The sequence below is a fragment of the Oculina patagonica genome, chromosome 4 (assembly GCF_052425735.1).
Source record: "Oculina patagonica isolate OP01 chromosome 4, crgOcupat, whole genome shotgun sequence".
Classification (NCBI taxonomy): domain Eukaryota; kingdom Metazoa; phylum Cnidaria; class Anthozoa; order Scleractinia; family Oculinidae; genus Oculina; species Oculina patagonica.
Genome location: NC_135761.1, coordinates 29,478,663 through 29,502,576, shown reverse-complemented (window position 1 = coordinate 29,502,576; position 23,914 = coordinate 29,478,663). Strand labels below are relative to the sequence as shown.

At 37.4% G+C, this 23,914-nt stretch overlaps 2 protein-coding genes and 2 pseudogenes across 3 annotated transcripts; all 4 read left to right on the top strand.

Moving 5' to 3' along the window:
* The first annotated feature begins 48 nt into the window (after nt 1-48).
* Nucleotides 49-3,246, top strand: LOC144647729 (uncharacterized). 2 transcript variants are annotated; one of them, XR_013569615.1, is made up of 5 exons: nt 49-647; nt 942-1,109; nt 1,262-1,427; nt 1,580-1,784; nt 2,557-3,246. XR_013569615.1 is itself a non-coding variant. In XM_078507407.1 (4 exons), exons 1-4 carry the CDS (start codon nt 535-537, stop codon nt 1,607-1,609), a joined length of 477 nt encoding a protein of 158 aa, XP_078363533.1. In that variant the 5' UTR covers nt 49-534; the 3' UTR covers nt 1,610-1,946. The 2 variants fall into 2 exon arrangements, 1 of the variants encoding a protein (XP_078363533.1); XM_078507407.1 differs by lacking the exon at nt 2,557-3,246 and having other exon boundaries at nt 1,580-1,946.
* LOC144652118 (uncharacterized) lies at nt 1,952-8,408 on the top strand (annotated as a pseudogene).
* A 1,104-nt stretch (nt 8,409-9,512) lies between these two features.
* On the top strand, nt 9,513-11,102 carry LOC144652116 (uncharacterized; annotated as a pseudogene).
* Nucleotides 11,103-11,900: 798 nt separating this feature from the next.
* LOC144648139 (uncharacterized) lies at nt 11,901-13,207 on the top strand. The gene is made up of 2 exons (XM_078507771.1): nt 11,901-12,287; nt 12,461-13,207. Exons 1-2 carry the CDS (start codon nt 12,203-12,205, stop codon nt 12,706-12,708), a joined length of 333 nt encoding a protein of 110 aa, XP_078363897.1. The 5' UTR covers nt 11,901-12,202; the 3' UTR covers nt 12,709-13,207.
* Nucleotides 13,208-23,914: the final 10,707 nt, after the last annotated feature.

Below are 23,914 nucleotides of genomic sequence, written 5' to 3'. Positions count from 1 at the left end.
TTGGTTTTAAAAAAATATCATGCAGAATTGTTAAGAAGGAAAAAAATATCGAGCAGCCGTAGTCAGGGCCTGGCAAAGGATTTTTGCGTGACGCGTGACGGCCCCAAAAGAAGCTGTGAGTCACATGATACGGGACTAGGCATCACATATTTTGAAGCGTGATTTGGTATTTTGCAAGCGCGTGACTTACCAATTAGATTTCCTATTAAAGTGAACCCTCTGATCTAGAAGGATGTTATGATGCAAAGATATTTTAATATGCATTCAGATTCCCACCTTAACAGTTGTCGTGTGCAGGTATTTTGCCCTATTGATAACTACCTGACCATTTTCTTTGTTTTAATGAGTGATTACAGTGCCTTTTTCTCTGAACTGAATGCTTCAGTTGACAGTTATGCTACAATGCTTGTCAGAATAAAACATCTGTTTGAACAAGGGCGCCATGCTGATGGAGAACTTTCTTGGATCTCCCTTTTCCATGGACGATTTCCTTTAACTTCTCCAATTCTTGATTTGTGAGGAAATGAAGAAGACATGTTCCTTTCTCGCCTACAACCTACAGCTAGTTCCAAGTACTCTGGAACATGCAGTTCACCTGCCTGCCCAGGCCCAACAAAGGATTTCACATCCTATTCAATTTCATTAAGGTATGCTTTAAATCAAATCTGATCACCTTGAATATTTCAGATATTAAAAGCCAATTTCATTGTTACATTTTGTAATAGATTTAATAACAAACTCAACTTTTTGGGAAAGGAAAATATTTCGTCAAATATGGAATTCGTGTCTACATGAATATATCTGTGTTGTTATTTTTATATTGAGTATATCCTTCACATATCAAAAATCCTTTATTTATTTCTAACACATGAATTAAATACCAGATGTTTATGTACAGGCTAACACTGATGACCATACTCTACTCTTTTTTGCTGATATAGTGATGTAGGAATACCTCCACCAGCATTTTTGCAGTGTGCACTAGATGACTGGATGGCCACAGACACCAGGCAGTCCACATGCAGCTTGTCATTGGGACAAATTGTCCCTGGAGCACCACATTATTTGGGTGTGGTGAACTACATTCACCCAGTAACAAGTCAAGTCATGTAAGGCAGAGTGCTTAACTAGACTAAGCTATTAAATTATGGGTTTTATTTGATTTATTATGATCCATTTATTATTTATATTTATAATTTATATGTTATACAATATATTTTATCACGTGATAGTTATTCCTGTTTTTCTATCTTCACTGCAGGCAGCAGTATCACTATTATTGTGGGGGGGAAGAGGTCGTTCACAAAGAGACAGTTTGTGGTTGGCGTCCCTCCTTTTCTACCAATTTCAGTCGAATACTTCGCTCAGAGAGGCATCATCACAGATGCTTCTCAGATTCCTCACTTTGTGATGATGAAAGGAGAAAGGTATGCATATTCTGATGGAATACTTTGATATATTAAACATATTCAATGGGATAATACTCACTTCCTTTCTGCTTTTATCTTAAGTTGCATATGTATGTACTATATCATTTTGTTTAAAATATCAGCAGTGATTTTCTCTTTCTTTTCTCAAGGTTTATTTTGATGGGAATGACGTTCTATAATGGTCAGCACTATCGTGGAGCAGTGAAGAGCAGTGAAGAGGGGCGATCAAGCCTTATGATGGGCTGTGGGAACGGAACTGTCCTGGTACTGGCCTTCAGAAAGGACCATTGACAACACCTGCTGGTTATGTCCCCTCCAGCTGCTTCTACGTCCACTCAAAATTCGTCTAAACAGGTAAAATCTACAGTGAAGTCCCCATTTACTGAACCCTCATTTTTTTGGAACTCTAGATAACTCCAAATACTAAATGCGTATTTTAAGAAGCCAGATTACTATTCAATTTCTCCTTCTTTGCAGTCCCTCTTTCTTGCCTTGAAAGCAATAAACAGGGTGCAAATAAGATGGATTTTCCAGCTTGCCCATTTGACAAGTTGGAACCATTACAAGCAAGGCTGAAGGCTTTTCTCAGCAGTGTTACGTACAGTAATTAGCAGGAAAAAACGTTCACTTGCCCACTGGGCAAGTGATGCATAACATCCACTAGCCTGACAGGGAAATCCACTGGCCCCAGGCTAGTGGAGATGCATTTCTTTGCACATTAAATAAAGATGAAACTCTTTATTGCTTTGAAAAAAAAAAGATGTAAACTTTAAAAGGCATTGCGTGTAAAGGTGGCTTTTAATAGGGTGAATTTTGAGTGGCTGGTGACGTTCAAGTTAACTTCAAAATTTGTGTTTTAAATTTCCATTAAAAAAATATCGTGCACGGACATGGAGATTAAAAAAAAATCCTGCAGGGCTGAAAGAATAAAAAAAAATATCTAGCAGCCTAAAAATCCTGCAAACCCCCCCCCCCCCCATCAAAAATCAAATGGTCCACCCCTTTAAATGAACAATTATTGTAATTCTTTTTATTTTATTTCATGCTATGTTATTTTCTGTTTTACTAGTTATCTTAGTTAATCAGATAATAAGTGATTAAATGTCTGTAATTTTTACAATTACAGATTACAGTGGCTGTTTGTTGACAAGAATACTGGCAAAAAAAACTACAGCCACCACTGTAGACAGTGGCTTGACACTGACAGTCCATACTACAATAGAAATTTATCAATACGGCCACGACATAAAATCTGGCTTCCAAAATACCCCAGACAGACAAACATCGAGATTTGAGTGCTCTGAAAAAAGATCTCAGAAAAGAATAATTTATGGCATAACAACTGATGCCAGTAGGTACCAAATTGGCGATTTTAATATCGAAAATGGTGTCACCTGTTCTGAGAAAGCGTACATGACCAACACACAGAGTGGCAGAATTTAATGACCCGTTTCAACAGTGGTGCAGGACAATATTGTCTCGTAGGTAAGTAACATGAGAATGTCAATTATTTATGGGTTATCTTTAGTCACCTTCAGTTATCTTTAGTTTAGTCACTGGTCAACAAATATGTTAAAGTAGAAAATGTCTCGTTGTGGTTAAGATACCCCTTAATAGACCTTTAAATAAACAATTTCTCCCATAAGTTTAGTTTTGGTAATCTGGAAAAGAAGATTAACCCAACTGCAGCCTTTGTCATTTTCACCAAATATCTTACTTCTTGGAATTTTAATACCCTTGGCAAAAGGCCAAAGGTTAGGCAGTTTCTCAGCATTTGGCCCAGGGATCAAACATGTTGTCTATCTGTTGCCACAGTATGCCTTCAGGAAGTCCAGTATAGCAAAGTTAAAGGTCTTCCATCAATGAGCACCAAGACCAAAAAGACTCAGAGACTCAAATGGAGTCAACAATTGAAAGTATGATCTTTTATGTTTATTTTACTTTCAGATAGACGTTGAAACACCACTTGTATTTCTTGCCAGGTGTTCCTTGCACCAGCGGGTGTTGTTAGCCACGCATTCGTATTATGTATCATCATTCTGGCTAATGTGTTCTGGGTTGCCATCGTGTATCGATTGTGTTGTTATATGTATTGTGATTAAACCGTTTGGAGTTAGCTATTCTGGGGTTGTCTTGTCCTCATTTTTGGCCTGGTGGCAGCAGGATCATATCCACGTCTCAAACGAAGAGAAAGACAGCTCAGTGGTGTATTTTTCACCCGCATTTCCACACTAGGAAAAAGCAAATCAGCATTGTTCCTGAAACTAGCAATTAGACTTTGTGATAGTACACTGAGAAAAGTGGCTTGTGGTTCAGTTATCTCATACCAGCAGCACCAAAACACAGCAAATGACCCCAAAATTCACTGGAACATTGATGGGCCAGAAAATCCACCAGCTTTTAATGTGCCATCATTTGAAAACCATTTTTCAGTTGTTTCCACTTTGGAAGAAATAAGCTTTACTGAAAGACTCAATAGCACAATCTTGTTTATATGAGGAAGAGAAAAGGGGGCAGTCTGACACACAGAATGGGCATGACGTGAAGACACAGCAATTATCGTCCAGCAAATTTAAAGATCTGCGTGTGAAGAAGACTGTTCAAACTGAAGCAATGAAGCACGGCATTAATACAAAATTTAAAGATGTGTGTGTGAACAAAGGGCTGACTTTGGATCAGTCAGACAACTAAAGAAGACTGTTCAAACTAAAGCAATGAAGCACGGCATTAATACAAAAAAAGGCAGTTGCTGTGTATACTGACAGTGGAGATTGCAATGTTTTCCCTGCCGGGATTGCTATTAACCCAGAGAAACGATGACACTATACCCACAATACATTGCACTGTCATTCCCAACACGAGTTTGAGTTTCCGTTTTGTCGATGAAGAAGGTAAGGAAACTACATTTTCTTGCTGTTTATTGTTTACTTAAAGTTGTCCATGCGTTTTGTGAGCCGTTCCGTCAGTTTAACACACTTACTTTGGTTGTTGTAAATGACCTTACATTCACATGTGACCGATGACTATTTGTTTGCTCATGAATTTGCCTATTTTTGTCGTGAGCAACGTGAGCAAAGTACAATTTAAAACTATATGTGACTTTTATCTGGGATTTGGTAGGGAATTAAAAGTATAAAATACCTTGTTTTTTTTCTTGTTTACAAGTTCATATCAGACTTTTTTGACTTTTTCGCGAAGTTGTAGCCTTTGGGTAAAAGAGACTTTTCTGTCTTAAATACTTTCAAGTGAACTTTGGAACTTTCATTTTTTTTTATACATAGATTCAAGAACACAGACAAGAGCGTACAATGTTTTATGGAGCAAGTTCCCCAGTTTAGATGCTGCAGAGGTACATTATAAACTGGCATTAAATGACTGCTTGGAGGAGCTGGATTTGTCGGCCACAGAGAAAACAGGATGCGCAGATCACCTACAGTCGTAGACAAGGTCACTCAAACACCAGCCCTTGAAAAAACAGCCAACCAGACATTCACTTCAGCTGCACAGACCACAGCTGCTACTTGTGTGGAGGATAAGAATGTTATATCAGTACTTGATGATGCAAGTCTAAGCGAGATTGCCAACAATCCATTTCTCAAACTCACTGTTAAGAATGGCATAGACACAAATCCAGCTGACTTTGCATCACAGTCCATCAGAGCGATGAAACATCTTCAAGAAAATGGGAAAAACAACCTGCTCTATAAGTTTGCTTTCCGCACTGCAAACTCTTGACCTGAATCAGATGTCCCTCTGTTCCCATTAGATAGAATGCCATTTGGGCTGTTAACCGCATTGCCCACACCTGGCTGCCTCTTCATATCAAAGGATCTGTGATCGGCCCTCTGAAAACAATCCTTGGGTGCTGCAGGAAAATAACATCCCCTATAGCAGATTCAATCTCTCAGCTGCCATATCTGAAATGTGTAAATGGACTTTATAAACTTTAAAAACACATAGCTATTAGTCCCAGATCATGTGACAGATGTTGACAGGTTGTGAATGGGTAGATTTTTGTGTTCATTGTAAATCTGACTTACATTTAGAAATTGTGAGGGTTGATGGAGAATTTTGTTCAAACATGAAGACGATTGTTATGTCTATTAATTCTGTTAAATTTCTAGATGCAAAACCACTCGCAAACAGCACAAACAGTGCTAGCTTTACTTGCATTTAGATAAAGACCGTATTAAGTTCCATAGATAGAAAACAATAATTTCAAAGCCAATATTAAAGGGTCTCGAACTTTAAAAGTCAAGAATGTAAATCATATTTCAAACACTCTGTTGGAACTCATAAGCTGCAATATGCTGACTTGTATTCAAATGGTCACAGCAAGAGTAACATTGTAGAAAAACGTTAGTAAAACTAAGGATAAGCTGTCACAAACTTAGGATCGAAACAGGTAGATACGACAAAATACCTCATAATGAAAGACTATTTAACTTCTGCAATTGCAACAAAATTAATAAAAAACTCACTCTTTGTTAGATTGCCTAAGCTATTCTCCTAAAGGATACACATTCCTCTCTAAAATAGACCTAAAATCCCATTACTGCGATAACTATCACATGAATCCTTATTACCACATGTTATGAATTCCACTATTTTCTTTCAAACATTCACAGCTAATTTCATTTATCTCGGCATGTCTTGAATTGAAAGACAATCTCGTTACAATGATCCCCATCTCAAATGGTTAAAATGAACAATTATTGCAATTCTTTTTATTTTATTTCATGTATGTTATTTTCTGTTTTACTAGTTATCTTAGTTTATCAGATAATAAGTGATTAAATGTCTGTAATTTTTACAATTACAGATTAGAGTGGCTGTTTGTTGACAAGAATACTGGCAAAAAAAACTACAGCCACCACTGTAGACAGTGGCTTGACACTGACAGTCCATACTACAATAGAAATTTATCAATACAGCCACATAAAATCTGGCTTCAAAAATACCCCTTCGTGTTGTCAGACAAACATCGAGATTTGAGTGCTCTGAAAAAGGATCTCAGAAAAGAATAATTTATGGCATAACAACTGATGCCAGTAGGTACCAAAGTGGCGATCTTAATATTGAAAATGGTGTCACCTGTTCTGAGAAAGCGTACATGACCAACACACAGAGTGACAGAATTTAATGACCTGTTTCAACAGTGGTGCAGGACAATATTGTCTCGTAGGTAAGTAACATGAGAATGTCAATTATTTATGGGTTATCTTTAGTCACCTTTAGTTATCTTTAGTTTAGTCACTGGTCAACAAATATGTTAAAGTAGAAAATGTCTCGTTATGGTTAAGATACCCCTTAATACACCTTCAAATAAACAATTTCTCCCATAAGTTTAGTTTTGGTAATCTGGAAAAGAAGATTAACCCAACTGCAGCCTTTGTCATTTTCACCAAATATCTTACTTCTTGGAATTTTAATACCCTTGGCAAAAGGCCAAAGTTTAGGCAGTTTCTCAGCATTTGGCCCAGGGATCAAACATGTTGTCTATCTGTTGCCTGGTTGCAGCAGGATCATATCCAGGTCTCAAACGAAGAGAAAGACAGCTCAGTGGTGTATTTTTCACCCGCATTTCCACACTAGGAAAAAGCAAATCAGCTCAGCTGATAGCTGTAGGTTCCTTCAGTCATCGAACACAACAACTTAAAGCTGAGTGCACATTTAGTCTTCCTATTACTTGCACACAACCATAAATGCACGGGAACCTAAACAATGGTCCCTTACCAAATACCAAACCATAATGTCCCTCAAAGCCTGGAGGCAGAACCTTCAATACACTCCTTCACTTGATCCCCACTTTGCAAGCTTTCTGGCTGATGGCGTGACATGGTTGAAGAAGTCCCCTGGTAGACCTCTTTGCGGCTTCCAAGACGATGCCAAATCTGTTCCTCGAGCTTCCCGCAGAACAGCGCAACAAAATTGTACCCATTTGGAACTAATGTTAGGGCAAATCGCAAACATCTGCCCTGTCATTTCTCGTAACACCATTGTCAAGAACTCAACCTCCATGAGTTCCATCTAGCAAGCAATCCATCTTTACTTCAGGTTTCAGTCAACTGGTGCCCACTTCCTTGACTTCAACAATATCAAACTCGCCCTAGATGAGCGACCTGAGGACCTGTACCAATGCCTCATGACCTTTATTGAAGACTCAGACGAGGAAATGTCCCCAACCCTAGAGACAATTTAGGGAACCAAACATTATTGATTCCATGAGAGAAATACTTAAAAATATGACGACATGCAAATAAATAGCATTGTTCCTGAAACTAGCAGATTAGACTTTGTGATAGTACACTGAAAAAAGTGGCTTGTGGTTCAGTTATCTCATACCAGCAGCACCAAAACACAGCAAATGACCCCAAAATTCACTGGAAAACCATTATTCAGTTGTTTCCACTTTGGAAGAAATAAGCTTTACTGAAAGACTCAATAGCACAATCTTGTTTATATGAGGAAGAGAAAAGGGGGCAGTCTGACACACAGAATGGGCATGACGTGAGGACATAGCAATAATCGTCCAGCAAATTTAAAGATGTGTGTGAACAAGGGGCTGACTTTGCATTGCTGCCAGTCAGACAACTGAAGAAGACAGTTCAAACTTGGGCAATGAAGCACGGCATTAATATAAAAGAAGAGGCAGCTACTGCATATGCTGACAGTGGAGACTGCAATGTTTTCTCTGCCCGGATTGTCATTAACCCATCTTGCCCACACCTGGCTGCCACTCCAAGTCAAAAGGGTCTATGCTCCCTCTGAAAACAATCCTTAGCTGCTGGAGGGAAATAAGTCCCCTATTACACATTCAATATCTCAGCTGCCATATCTGAAATGTGAAAATGGACTTAATAAACTTAAAAAAAACATAGCTATCAGTCCCAGATCATGAGACAGGTGTTGTCGACAGGTTGTGAATGGGTAGATTTTTGTGTTTATTGTAAATCTGACTTTCATTTAGAAGCGTGAGGGTTGATGCATAAGTTTGTGCAAACATGAAGATAATTGTTATGTCTATTGATTCTGCTAAAGTCCTAGATGCAGAATCACTTACAAACAGCACAAACAGTGCTTAAAGTCGCATCATCTTTAAAATTGTACTCATCACGTACAAGACTCTAAACGATCTGGCACCTTCATACGTTCGTGATCTTCTTACTCCTTACACTCCACCTCGTCAGCTACAAAACACCTTCTTTCTATTCTGCATTTCAATTTGAAAACATATGGCGCAAGATCTTTCTCCGTGGCAGCTCCTACACTCTAGAATACTCTACCTTCTGACATCAAGAACAGCTCCTCAGTGTCCCTTTTTAAACATAAACTTAAAACTTTCCTTTTTAAAAAAGCATTTTTATAACTTTTTAGCAACATTTTTTATTAGTCTTTCAGATTATAAGCATTTTTTGTAACTTTTTAACTATATTTATATTTATTTTTCTTAATAGTGTTTTTAATATTTTTAACGTTACTTCTGTAAAGCGCTTTTGAACTTTTAGGATATTGGCGCTATATAAATATTTTATTATTATTATTATTATTATTATTATTATTATTATTATATATTATTATTATTATTATTATTATTATTATTATTAAGTGCATATGACATGACATTTTTTATTTTAGTTTCTTACAGTTTAAGAACTATTTTCAAACTTTCTAAAAAGCATTTTGCTTCACTTTTGAAATACGCGCTTGTTCACCAAAATTGGTCCTGGTGATCACGTGCCCAAAACGTCATGTGATACAGGTATGTGACGTCATACCATGTTCCTCAGTTCACAATCAACATGGCGGAAAAGAGGAAAAGACCGAAAGGCGGGAGACGTTGCGTCGCTGGCGCCCTGAATAAGACAAGCTGCGGAAACAACTCATACACTGAGGGCATAACAATGCACCAGTTTCCCACTGACACAAGTGTTAGGGCTCAGTGGGTTCGTTTTGTGCAGCGACGTCGAATCGATTTTTGGTGAACCAGTCAACAAGTATGCATGTTTCTGCTCAGCGAACTTGGAGGAAAGTTGCTTTACCAGAGATCGCCCCATTGGAGAGGGGTTAAGCAGCTTTAAAATGCGGAGGATTTTGATCAAAGGATCTGTTCCAACAAGGGACACATTGTTACCGTCAGCCAAAGAAGTTCTTACAGGGAGAAGAAAACAAAAGGTAATTTTCAGCTCCAACTACTTATTAATTAGAAAAAGACAGTATAGATAGAGATAGAGAGCAACAATTGCAAAGGGTCTGCAACTTTGAAAGCCAAGGATGTAAATCATATTTTCAAACACTGTTAAAACTCGTGAGCTGCAATATGCTGACTTGTATTGGAATGGTCTCAGCAAGAGTAACATTGCAGAGAAACGTTAGTAAAACTAAGCAGTAGCTGTCACAAACTTAGGATCGAAACAGGTATATAAGACAAAATACCTCATAATGAAAGACTATGTAACTTCTGCAGTTGCAACAAAATTAAAGCTGAAACTCACTTTTTGTTAGATTGCCTATACGAGACATATTCTTCTTTAAAATAGAACCTAAAATCCCATTACTAAGAATACTATCACATGAAACCTTATAACCACATCTTATGAATTCCACTGATTTTTTTATATGCCAATTTCTTTCGGCATTCTTTGAATTGAGAGACAATCTTGTTACAATGATCACCACCTCAAATGGTTAAAATGAACAATTGTTGTACCGGTAATTCTTTTTATTTTATTTTACGTTATGTTATTTTCCCTTTTACTAGTTATCTTAGTTAATCAAATAATATGTAATTAAATTTAAGTAGCTTTTGCAATACTACTGTATTTTGATGTAGTCATGCAAATGAAGCTTGTTGTTGAGGTCAAGAACACTTTTTCTGCTGATGGAATTCAAGTTGTCAAGAAATAATGCATAAGACTTATATAACAACAAAGTTAGCACAGCACTCAGAAAATTAAAGAAGGAAATTGCTGGATAAGCAAAAAAGAGAAACTTACTAATGCCATAATTGACAGACTTCAAGAAACTGTCAATTTCACTTAAACAGAATAAAAAAGGCAATACATGCAAGTTTCTTACACAGTGCAATAAGTGTAAGGTTGTGTCTTCACACCCACTCCCCCACTGGGCCCTCCAGTTAGTGTGGTTTCTAATATGAACAGGAGTTTTAAGTGAGGTCCTGGAAGGCATGATGATGCTATTGCAAAGGTAAAGCCTGTGTTTCAAAGGTTATATTATATATTTATATTTATATTTCACTGCTGGAAAATGCCTCCATGTTTAAAACTCAAAACCGGAATGAAGTAGTAAATGGAATTGTCTGGTGGCAAATACACAGGGAAGCATTTGTCAGAGATATTGGAAACATATTTTGGCTTGTTTGATGCTGTAAGTCACTTCACAATTGCAGCTAGAACTGTTACACAGTTGCTTGAAGCTTTTAAGATCTTACCAGGAAAACACACTGAAGAGGGGTGTAGAAACCTTGACCTGGATCATGGTTTTAGTGCTGAGTACAAAGAAAGGAATTCAAGAAAGAAAAGGAGAAAGGTTGGGACAAAGAAACCAGAAAAAGGGAAGAACCAACAAACAGAAGGAGTAACTTATGCTGCTAGAGGATTTAAAACACCTCACCTTCCTCAGATGTTGAACAAAGGGTTTGAAAAACCCTAGTACAATTTTTAAATTCGTTTTACCATAAAACACCATTTTTTAAGTACCTCAACACTTCAAAATCCTTTTAGGTATGTTCCCAAGTCATTTGCAAAGTCCAGAGGAGGACACAGCATGAAAAGGCAAATTTAAGGCAGCGTTATGTTAGCGTAAAGCTTCTGTAATTAACTTAATGAATGGCTCTTCTATGCAATGAACCTAAAAGAAATGGATTGTGTATAGAATAATACTGTAAAGAATGAACAGTACTTGCAAAACATAAAAGCTGAAGGTTGTTGGTCTAAGACACAAGAGAGGATCTGGAGGAGAAATTTATAGGCATGCTATAACCCAGTCAACAAACTTGGCACTTTATATAGTGTTGTCATTGAAAAGTTTTCAAGTGTTTGGAAGCCAGGGAAAAATGTTTGTATCAAAGGGATGATTCCCTTCAGAGGAAAGATAAATTTCAAAGTCTTCAATCCAGACAAGCCTGATAAGTATTGTTTGAAGTCCTATTAGCAGTGAGTGTGACTTCAGCAATGGCTTTTGTTTGATGTTGTAAAACCCAGTGCTTAGGGTATAACATACAATCTAGTAATAAGGCTTACACAGCCATATATAAATGCACGTTTGTATGTTGACAATTATTATCCTTCACAAAGCCACCTTCTCAACACTCTCTGTAGCACTGGTGATCGTGTTCTCTCCTTCTTATTCATGTGGCTGTTTAGGGCCAATGAAGAGAACAGGTTAAAAAACATGAATAAAAACTTCATGAAAAATTTGTTACCTTTATTTGCACCTAAGCAATCTAGAAGGCATAAGAAATACAATTCCTGTGATGCACAGTTTTGCAAGCCACAGTATTCAACTGAAACAAATCAGTGAAGATGAAAAAGTTACGGCTTCAGTTGCCCATTCGGCATCAAACAAGTCTGATTTTCCCATAGTGCCTTTCAGTCGTGTACAAACAACCACATGCTCAACTAGTCCACCATCTTGCTGATCATAAATTTAAAGAACTTAGTGCTTATGAATTACCGTTTAAGGATTAAATAACCAGCTCCGAAAATTTTAGAAGAACACTAGACCTGTGTTATTTCAGTGAACTATCAAGAATGCCGTTATTCAAAATAAGAGATGCAAGTGGGGAGAGTAAATTCGTTATTGCAGCGAGTTCTTTGGAGGAATTGAAAATTAAAGGTATTTATGTTGATTCTGTATATAAAATAGTTCAGTTTGAAATGTTTTGTTGCATCAGAACACGCCTATATGTGTGTGTCTTTAATAAATAACTGTTTTCTGTTGGTATGTGAAAAATTGTTTCTTACGTTTAAGAACAATGTTAAAGCACTTGTTTGGTTTTTGTTTTGTAGGTCAGGCTAAACTATCTTTAAAGTGTACTGCTGAAAAAGTAATTGTATGCCTTGAAGGTGAATCAGTTGTTGAGGATGAAGATGTATTCAAAGAAATTCCAAGTAACACTTCCATGGTGTTGTTCTGTGAGAAAAACACATTCACAAAGGTGCCGGAGCGGAGCATCCATAGGCAGGCAAATGGTATCCTATCGAACCAAGAAATTTTGGTTGTCTCGTACGTCCGTACATACGTACGCACGTATTAGACCTGGGAACGAGCTAGGCTCCGGTGGCAACCCGCGTCTTTTGGCGGGAAAAATCATTATAGACATGATTGGACGTCTTTGTTATGGCCAATTGACAGCTGTCAAAACAAGGTTTCCGCTGACCAGTATCAATGACCATATCGCGGGCTCAGATGTACAACAAATCGAGGTTGAATGTTTTTTTTAAAGTTGACCGCTGACCAAGTGACATTTCACTATTGAATCGCAGGCGCAAGTACTTTTCTGTGTGGAATTACAGGAAGCAGGAAGTGAGATTGGGGAGGTCCGCTGGTTGCTGTCGGCACGGCTTAATAAAATTGAACTTATGGCCATTCTGGTTTATACATGTACCTAAACTTTCGTGAAACTGCAAGGTTAACAGCAGAATTTTGAATATGGTTCAGAGTTAAAAGTCAGGAAACAAACTCACAACATTCCGATTTACCAAGCGTGCGAATGAGTTCACCGAGAGGACTCCCCGACTGAATAGCACACAACAGTTTATTACAGATAAATTATTTCTGCATGTATTCCTCGTTTATCCCGGGATAGCAGCCAAAGAAAAACAGATTGTGACTGATCGCAATCGACGTAGATCTTCCAAGCTACTTGTTGAGTTTAAAGCAAGGGCGGTCAAAGACAAAATCCCGTTACGAAAACAAGGCAAGCTAAGCTTATTATTGATGTTCCTTTTTTGACAGATTAGAAAAGTTTCTGTTATTTAGATTAACAAGCATTCCATCTAATAGCACTCGTTCGTGTAACCGGTATGTCAACCTAAATTCGTTTTGTCTTAAACACGAGTTGTATTCAAAGTAGACAACTTCTACTACGATAAATCACCGAAGTAGGAGGAACACAGCACTTTAAAACATTGGAAAGAGCAAATTTCCAGTTACACTACAAGATCAAACTTTACATGTGTATCTGCAAATTTGTAAGAATGTGTTCGAGTCAGACTCAATAGGGGACATTGCTAGCTGACAGCCTTAGCGAAATATAGTTTTCTCAATGTCCTATGTTATTTTTTAATGAGAAATTTGCTTAGTTTTCCTTATTTTAGTGAGTGAAAATGTTTTGTGAAAGTTTTGTATTTATAAATCTGATAACAGCCGTTCTGGGAATAAATTGATAATTTTATTCATATTTTTCCAGGCGTAGACAATCGATAACAATCCATAGCAATCGATATCAATCTTCGTATTGTTTTACTTAATACTAACGCCATCTAATATCTTTAAGGTAATTCCCTAGAAATAGAACTGCTCATAGATTTCCAACTTAACTTTGCCAGTTGGTTGTTTACCTTAAGGGAAGTTAAATTTTGAAGCAAAAAAGGGGGGTCACGGTATTCATTTAGGAGCAGGAAGACCTTGTTTTTACCATATAATTCCTTATATTTCCTTTGTGAGTACTGCTGAAAGTGCACCTTTTCGGTGATAATGTATTATTCTGCCATAGCAATTGAAGGCGTGAGCACAAGAGACGCACTTTGTGTTTTGGCCAAATTGAAAATTGTCACAAACAACTCGAAATTTCGCACACAAGTTCGTTTACGTGTGCTCAACACTGCCCTGTATTTAATTTTGCTGGTCTTTCCTTCGTTTTCGAAAAATAACACATGCAAAAAGACAAGGTTTTTGCTTGCGCGGCGTCTTTTGACTTTTCTTTTACAAACGATAAACAAAGGAAACCTTTTGTTTCTCAAGACGATGAAGTCAGCTAAATTTTTAGGGTTACAGTCCTAGCCCTAACGCAAAAGGTAACCCCAAGGCCGTAGGGTCGGGGTTAGAGTTTCAGATTAGGGTTACAGACTTAGCCCTAACGCAAAAGCCTAGCCCTAACGCAAAAAAAAAGGGATAAGGGATTAGGGAGTTAAGCCGTTTCAAGTCAAGTTTAGGATCAGAGTCAGCCTCAACCTTTTATAGATCGCGCTTTTAATGCAGTAAGCTTTCACGCCAGTTTGCTTGCAGCTAGCTTTTCTGCAGTCTGCTTGCGGTTAGCTAGTTTTTGTTGTTTCGGGCAAGACTATTTTACTCTGTTTAGTGTTACCGTTAGCTGTAATTTGCCGAGGTGAAAGTGAAATAAAGACTGATTGTTGATTGAATACGTTTGCTCGTGTTGTCACATTATACTGGTTTTGCTTTCAGTTGAGTGCCGCCGGCTTGCTCTCACTTCTATCTCCACTCCTTACATCATCACACATCTACAAAATCCCGCGAAAACAAGATAAACTTATGAGGTTTTCGTTCGCACGAATCGATAGATTGATTGATGAATATTTAATGAGACACAGAAAATATTTTGCGAAGGGAAGGTGCCCTGGGGAACATATAAAGAATTTTTTAAAGTCTAAAACCAGGTCACTTCTCGGCAACTTTGTCGCGGCAGAACCCAAGCGGACCCTGTAAAACTCGCGTTGACGAAGTTCCCGGCAAGAAACCTCTTGTTTTAGACTCTCTGTGCAGCCAGGCTCAAAACTACCTTGTTTGCAACGTTTTTTCCGAAGCGCTAAACAGCGCTGTTGTATAAAACAAAGGCAGAAACATCACTTAGTTCTTCGAGCGATGCTGTAAACTTACGGGTATTCAGACTTAATGATGTCCTTCAACCACCTGGCAGCCGCACTTACGCTAAAACTAACCAAAGGCTTCAAATGATTTTCAGGAACAAACGGCCATTTTTTTTTCTCTCTTTCCTCTCACGTGACACCTATCAGGTGACATCGCGTCACAATGTGTAATCCAGTCCTTTTCGTAAAGCGAATCCTCAAAATGGTGGCTAGGAACTAAAAAGCATGGCTCTGACACGTTTTTCAACCTCCCCGGACAGTTAAATAACGCTGGAAGGAAAGATTTACACGCGATGTGTCGAAAAACTCATGCTGCTGGCTGACTGTGGAGAACGTAAGCTTTGCAAAACGCCTTTGTTCTTTGCATACCTAATTTCTAAAAAACGAAGCTAGATTCAGCGAATTTGAATACAGATCAATGTTAAGCACACGTAAACGAACTTGCGTGCGAAATTTGGAGTTGTTTGTGACAATTTTTTAATTTGGCCAAAACACATTTGCGTTTCTTGCGCTTAAGCCTTCAAGTGTCGGCTCGAGATGTTCGCTAATTCGATTATTGAGCCAAAACTAAAAGACTAATATTGATCTGTGTTGATTTTATAGAAAGAATTTGATTGCTAATTTCAAACAAAGAGAAACAAATGATAGGTCACCGAACTCGTTTATGAGAAAATGATGATTTCTCTCTCGCGAGAGCCAAGCTGCATAGAAAAAAGCGGCCATTTCGTTTATGTACGCGTGCTAATAAATATCGCGTAAAATTCTGCGCAGTAAGGATGTGCGATGCAATACTAGGGAATCACCTTAAAACGAATATACATTTACACCTCCAGGGGCTACTTGGGATTAGTGATTGTTATTGATTACTGTCGATTGCTATCGATTTTAATCGATTTTCTCAATCGATAACAATGATAATAATTTTTTCTGTAAGTTCTATTTTATTGAATACCGATTATCAATTTGTGATTGATATCAATAGATATCAATTGTATTGGCAGATTGAGATATCGATTTCTATCAATTGACTATGCTTGGATCCTTATAAATTACAATAAAGAAAAAAGCACAGATTCTTATTTGTTTTGTGTAAGATCATGAACTTTTTTTATGTTATAACAATTAAATTGATTAGTTATAATATAGGATAAGGACTTGGAAAAAAATTCTGGTTTGCCCTGTGGTCAACAAGCATAATATTCGTATTGTTCTGTGTATTTTATATTTTATTGTAAATAATTATTGAGGGCAACTGGTTTGTTAGTGTTTTTATGCTATTTTAGTGCTACCCTCGTTAAATGAAGACTTTACTTACTTACTTACTTACTTACTTACTTACAGCTCTCAAATTTTGCTGGCCTAGGACAGTCAGGGTGAGACAAAAATAAAAAAGGCAGCTTGCCCTTCGGGCAAACTGTTATTTTATCTTACTAGCCCAAAGCTCTGAGAAGCTAGCCCGAAGGTAATTTGCATAATTAATTATATGCAAATTTAGAATTGTTCTTCCTTTGGAGACAATAAATACATAAATATTCAAAAAGAAAAAGAAAATAATCTTCCACAAGAATTAAAACAAACACATAACGATTTTGTGGCAACTAACTTTGCAAATATGAAGGATCCTGAAGGATACATTTCAAGAGACATAATTCATTTGCATACATGACGTACCCATTTGCATTTCCTGCAATGCATTTCGGGGCGTTTTCAAAAACGGTCAGCCATTTGCAAGTTTTACGAAGTGATGGAGTACTTTACGGCAAAGCAATACCATGGATTGGAGAACTATGACTTCTTTTCTTATTGTGAATGCTTTAGAAGCAAAGATCTTCCAATATAATTTTCTGGAAAGACACAATTCCTCAGAAAATGGCCGTTACTCATCTTAACAGAGAGAAATATAGTCGCCACGTTCAAGTTGGCGACTATAAAACCAGGAGTTTTGTCTCCAAGGATGCAGTGAGTCACATTTTTGAGCCCCAAATTTTTCCCTCTAGTCTAATTTGTCTGATGCACATTTATTTCTGAAGGTTGTCATAAAAAAAAAACAATGTTTCTTGCCCGTGTGTTGCTTGCCCGTCGGGCAACCCGTGATCAGAATACGCTAGCCCGACGGATAATTCCACTAGCCCCGGGCTATCGGACAGCACTTTTGTCGCGCCCTGACAGTGCATGTGACGCTGTGTATTAGCAAACTTGTGACTGTATAATTAACTTTTAGTCAGATGATCATGACATGCCTGGGCCTTTACCCATTATGCAAGCAGGCATTAAAAATTAATTGCTTGACAGGAAAATCTACAACCAGAGGGGAATTGTGGCTATTAGCATTGCTATCTTGAGGGTTGTGACTGGTACAATTTTGTAATGCTTTCAAAGTTTTCCAGCCTAAAGCAATGACTAATCAGATCTTTTGCCTGAATTACTACAAGAGTAGCAGGTTAGTCGTCGATCCTGAAATTAAAAAAAGTTTAAAATGTGCCTGTCTGCAATGGGGGAAATATTATTTAAAGCAAATTGAAAATACATGTACATTCAAATGTACATCGAGGTTTACGAGGTTAATTGAGTGACCGGTATTTATGGAGGTTGTAAGAGGCAGTTTGAGTTTATCATTGATTTCATATAAGCAAATCTGTTGCATTTCTAAATCTTGCTATATTAGGATTTGCATACCTTTTATGGGTTTTTGATGTGTGTACATTTTGTTTTTAGTGAGGGAAAACAGGAATTCAAGGGGTGCATGAATTTTAGCCAGTGATTGACCCCAAAACAACAACCAATCCTCATTCATGTGCCAGGTCTTATTGATAACACTATTTATGCCTTCAGTAGGTCAAAGGATTTTTTTGGTTCTGAACATATCCCCCAACACAGTCCCTGGCCCAGGCAAAAATTGGAAAAAAATATCTCTTTTTTATGCATCTGCAGAGTGTTCTGAACAATTAAAGCTAATTTAATATTATAAACATTCATTTGATGCCAATGATCATCAACAAATCTTTTGCCTTTTTTTGCCTTTTTTAGGGTTAACACGAGTAGCAGAATTTCCACAGAGTTGCAGACACAGAAAGAGATAAATGAACAATCAGATTATTATATTATATTCTTCATTGCATGTACAAATCTACTGTGTGTAGAATACAATTTATTTATAAGGACAGGTGTAATTTAAAAGTTAATGAAATAAAGCCAGATAAGTTACAATTATGTACATAAAAAATCATCCTGCTGCCTAAACATTTAATTCCCAGTGCCCACACTGCAAAGAACAGTAACTATGATAATGAGATACACATTTCATCAATCTCTTAATGCATGGTAAAATGGCATGGTATAATTTTTGCCAAGCAATCTATACCTAAGTTTAGAACTAACAAACAGTATTTATGCCTCTCCAGAATTTTTGCTAAGTTAACATGTAATTAAGCAAAGGGCAAAGAGACTTGGTGTTAGGCAATAATAAGATCGTCATTGTTACCATTCCATCGTATAGGGCCCCCATTTGGGGGAGGGGGGAAGCTACATGCAAAACTTTTCAGTTGTATGCTATGTACAGCTGTAACATACCAGTTATGATGGGGGTATGGATATGTTCTAGAGCAACCCTTTCATTGTTCTTGTTTAACTTTGAGAGTTGCAATGTATCTTTAAAACCAAGGTTATGCATAGACTACTAATGATATTTTTGATTGATCGATTTTTTAACTCTTATTTAACCCCTTTTTTTTTTTTTTTTTTCCCCCCCCCCCCGGGGCCCGCCGCAAGGGCGCCGGAGGCAAGGGGTGGCTGTTGTTCATGGTGAAAAGGGATACATATCATATATAAAGAAAATAACATGAATAAAAAACAGTCTAAAAAATTATTAAGGGGAAATTACTGGGGAGCTCTGTTTTTAGGCTTGCCTAAATCTATATATTACTTTTCTGTCAAATCCCCACCCCTGGCCCGCACTCCCCCCCCCCCCCCCCCCCGCGGGATTTACATTGATAGGTGCATTACTGGCTAACCTGAGATTATGCCCTCCCTCCCTACTTACCACTCCGGAGAAGGAGGGCATGATACATTTACTTGTCGAATCATATGTAAAAAACCGGATTCTGTTATTTTTTCTGATTGGTCGAGAAACAATACTAAATGAAGCGCGGTGGACTGATTGGCTGTAGTATTTCATCGAGACTTCCGGTCAAATTCACCAAACAATATTCCAGAGGTGTTGGAATGTTTACAAAGCTACACGATGCTATATCCGCGACCTGAAACAGCTCATCTGTTAATTTTCATTTTTGTGAGTTGTAAGGGACGGCATCTACCGTTGATAAATATATATTCGCGAGCGCCATTTCTCTCTGCTACTGAAAGCATTTTTATTTTAGCACGGCAAAGTTTTAATACAGGCTGTACATGTATAATTATTCTGCAGACGTTTTTCACGCCTCGTGGAAATCCGAGTCCCGAATTTGCCGCCAACTACAAAGAGTGGTTTGACAGTTGGACGACACCTTAATTTAAATAAATTTGTGGGCAGTTGGCGGCCGGTTAAATAAATGTATCAGGCGTTCTTTTTCCCTCTCTCATCTTTGCAAAGGAAAAAAACGCCTGATCGCAGGTTAATTACTGGCAAGCAGCTTTTACTTTTATTTTTATTTTACTGTACTTTTGTTTCTATATGGCTTGTCTCACTCTGTGGACTGCGCAAGCAGTTTATTTAACACTTTTTGACATTCATTCCAATATATAAGCTTAAGACTTAATTGCTAGCCAACTGCAAACCACGAACCACGCGTTTCGGAATAACGAACCTTCCGAATGGTCTGAATTCTGAAGTTGCTCGGACATTGTAAGCTTATTTATTTACATTAAGATGGAATTCATTTAAATCTAACATGATTCTCAGACTTGCATTAAGAGTAAAATATCTGCCTTCCTTCTTACGCTTTGCTACGCTTCGGAAATTAGCTGTGTTGGCAGAACTATAAACATGAACTAATACACATTTACCCACAGCCATTCAACAGAAAAATCAGAGTTAACGTGCGAAGAAATCACCAAACAAGGTATAAAATCTTACCTGAAGTGTTTCCATTATCTTTCTCTTAATATGAACATGAGACGAAACTCTTCCTCGTCCGCAAACCCATCAACTGGACCATAGTGCCCCGTCTTCGTCGCCAACCCGCCATGTTTCTTTGCCAAAATCCATCTGCTACTTCAAGTACCAGTATTGTAGTATACCCCAAAGGCTCAAAACAAACTCATTTTTCCCTCCTTACCGTAGAGCAAAATTACTGAATTCTGATTGGCTAAGACAGCAAAAGTACTTGATCATGATTGGATGAGCAGAAACTTCTGTAACATCGCAGCCGTTTTTAGTGTCGTCACGCAACGCTCCTCCCCACAAACGTTTGCAGGGAGGAGCGTTGCGTGACGACACTAAAAACGGCTGTGGGGTGACTAGTAACACATACCGTCCATAATTCTGAAGTGAAAATACATAAAAACAATATGGTAATTACCAATTTAACCGGAGTGTGACAGCTGGATAAAGTAACGAAACGTACGATATTTTCATTGTCATTTTTTTAGTGAATAATTTTTTGTTACCCATGACAGAAAGGCCTTTATTTTCTCTCGTGAAGAGTTTAATGCCTTTTTTTCGTAAAACGAGAATTGGCTACATATCCGTGAACCGTGGATCAACCTTTTTTCAGTGAGAATTTCGAAATGACTGCTGTTATTTCTCGTGAAATGCGACTGGAAACTGGGCCCCAGGTAGCTTTTCCAGGTAGCCCGTAGGAGCGTAGGAGGCTAGGTTTTGTGAAATGGCTATTTTATTTTGCGTGAAATGTGAAAAGGCCATTTTCCGTGAAACGTGATCTAGCCCATTCCCCCCCCCCCCCCACCCCCAATTCTTTACCGCCCACTTTTCAGCTTGCAACCGTAGATCAACCTTTTTTCAGTGAGAATTTCGAAATGACTGCTGTTATTTCTCGTAAAATGCGACTGGAAACTGGGCCCCAGGTAGTTGTACTTCGATAGGTAATTTAAAAACAGCTTTTATCTTGGTTTTGTTAAATGGCTATTTTTCCGTGAAACATGATCTAGCCCCCCCCCCTCCCCCCCACTTCTTTCGGCTCACTTTTCAGCTTGCAACCACCCCTAAATGTCTGACTGTTTTATGGCATTTAAGCACGAGTGCAAGTGGAAAACTAATTAAAATGCAACATAACATATAACATAAAACTTTATTTACCCTCGAATTTAATATAGCTAAGACAAGCTAGTTTATTCGAGAAACAAGTGAAATATATATTAAAAATAAAAAATAAAACAAGTAAAATAGAAATAACAATATTATTATATCCGTTAACTACTTACAAGGCTTGTACAATGGTAGCCTGCGAATACAGCCGCCTCTCATTCGCGTCCCGCAACGAAGAGCGAAAGCAAAAGAGAGACTATTTGTAGGCTAATACTTTGACTAGGACTGCAAGTCTTCTTCAGGGCCTGCAGTGCTACTATGGAAGATATAACGTTTCTATTAAAATTACAAGTAAACTAAAGAAGGTAATGGTTAACTAGTATACGTGACAAAGCTGTTTGTAGCAATGTAGACAAAATGAGTACACGGAAAAAGGAAGGAACGGGAAATGGCGATTTAATGATTGTAATTCTGTACAACTGACACTGGTATTAATTCAATATTGGTATAACATTGGTAAACTCACTTACAAGTCGCGGCGGCATGAAACAGGGTAGAAGCTCCTGACTTGACTTTCTAATATACAACGGCAAAAGGATGGGAAATTTTGCAAAACCTTGAAGCTTCTTCTACGTGTCTTTTTTCAATGTTGATCAGTATTGTGAGCCGTTTATAAATGGCTATTTAGAATAGATCAATTCACCTTTTAATTGGGAACCGTTGTACGGGGATGGAAACCCGAATACAAAAGGGCATGAACAAAGACTGCATGAAATCTGTCTTTTCTCCTTCAAATCCGACGAAATTATGAGGTGATCGGATTAAAGTTTGCGAAACCTTGCAACTGTCACAAAATGCACTATCTTTTAATGCAGAATGTAATAGTTACGGAAAAGGTAACAACGTTTTACGCAAAAATACATGTATAATACTCCACTAATGCAAAATATGACAGCTTTTGAAACAAAATAATTCTTACGCGAAATGTTATAGTATTTTGATGGCTTTTTGTAGATCTTATGTTTAAAGCCTTGAGACTAGCATGGATCCCCAGACTCTTGAACGCTGGAAATACAAACTGGTGTTCTGTGCCAAACCACTATTTCAGAAAACAAGGGGGCTTATACTTTCTCTTATGACATCATCATCTCTTTCTCTATGACACAAAGTACTTTCCTCAATTGCCAGCCTTTTACAAGAACATTCTCAATTTCTTCCAAGAATTAAAAACGCTTTATGGTTACGACCAAGCAAGTGATTTAGTATTATACAATAATAAAGAAATCCAAGTAGATCAGAAAACAATCTTTCTCAGCAACTGGATGGAGGAAGGAATTGTTTCTATAAAAGACTTGTTGAAGGAGGATGGTAGATACCTTTCATTCCAAGAATTTAAAGAAAAATTTTCATGCAACACAAACTTTCTTCAATATTTTCAGGTTATCAGTGCCATACCTGACCGGTCACGGTTGAAAGCGAGACAACTAGAGTCGTTTAATAAACAGTTCTTCACAAGTAATGACCATCTCTTCCATTTTAACAGTGATTTCACTTTCAACCTTGATAAAGCCAAATCAAGAGACTTCTACAATCTCTTCATTGATAAAATTCACACCGGAGGTCCGACCGGTCCCAAAAGATGGAGTGAAACACTTTCTTTAAATCATGAACATTGGGTAAAGATATTTAAATTAACATTAAAACTTTGCAAGGAAACGAAACTAAAAGAATTTCAATTTAAATTGATTCATAGAATCGTTGTGACAAAGAAAGAACTATTCAAATACGGTATTAAAACAGACGATAGATGCTGCTTTTGTGGGGAAAAGGACTCAATCAACCACACTTTTATTCACTGCTCTTTTACGAAATCATTCATACAAAAAGTCATTCTGTGGTTTAATACAACGTACAATTTACAATCTCTCCAACAATAGAGCAACTTTTATTTGGAATCACCTCTAACTTATATGAGAAAAGTATGGCCAAAAATTCAATTACTTTACACTACTTATGCGCTATTATATCTATAATTGTAAATTAAATAATAAGCCTATTGTCCTCCATGACTTTGTGAATGCTGCACAACAAAGAGAACTAATTGAAAACACCGTTGATAACTCAGGAACCAATAGAGGGTAAAATATCTCATCTCTCCTTAACGTGGAAGGAGTTATATTGTAAGTAACAAAAAAGAGGAAGAAGATTGTCACCGTAGCTGACTAAGTAACTAAGTAACTAAGTAACTGTACATAGAGTAGTTAAGAAAAGTAGGGTAATTTGTAGTTTGTGTTTAAGTCTGCGTAGTATTGTAAGTAATTGTATTGTTGTGTGTTATTAATAAAAATAAATAAATAAAAATAATAATAAAAAAAAAAAAAAAAAAAAAAATGATGGCTTTTTAGGCGAACTTTAAAATTTGTGGTAGTAAC

What these genes read in the sequence shown, in the direction of transcription:
- LOC144648139 (XM_078507771.1), top strand. Translation starts at nt 12,203, where the DNA reads ATGCCGTTATTCAAAATAAGAGATGCAAGTGGGGAGAGTAAATTCGTT. An exon ending in GGAGGAATTGAAAATTAAAG is followed by an intron (nt 12,288 to 12,460) that starts GTATTTATGTTG and finishes TTTGTTTTGTAG; the next exon opens with GTCAGGCTAAACTATCTTTA.
- LOC144647729 (XM_078507407.1), top strand. Translation starts at nt 535, where the DNA reads ATGTTCCTTTCTCGCCTACAACCTACAGCTAGTTCCAAGTACTCTGGA. An exon ending in CCAGTAACAAGTCAAGTCAT is followed by an intron (nt 1,110 to 1,261) that starts GTAAGGCAGAGT and finishes TCTTCACTGCAG; the next exon opens with GCAGCAGTATCACTATTATT. An exon ending in GTGATGATGAAAGGAGAAAG is followed by an intron (nt 1,428 to 1,579) that starts GTATGCATATTC and finishes TCTTTTCTCAAG; the next exon opens with GTTTATTTTGATGGGAATGA.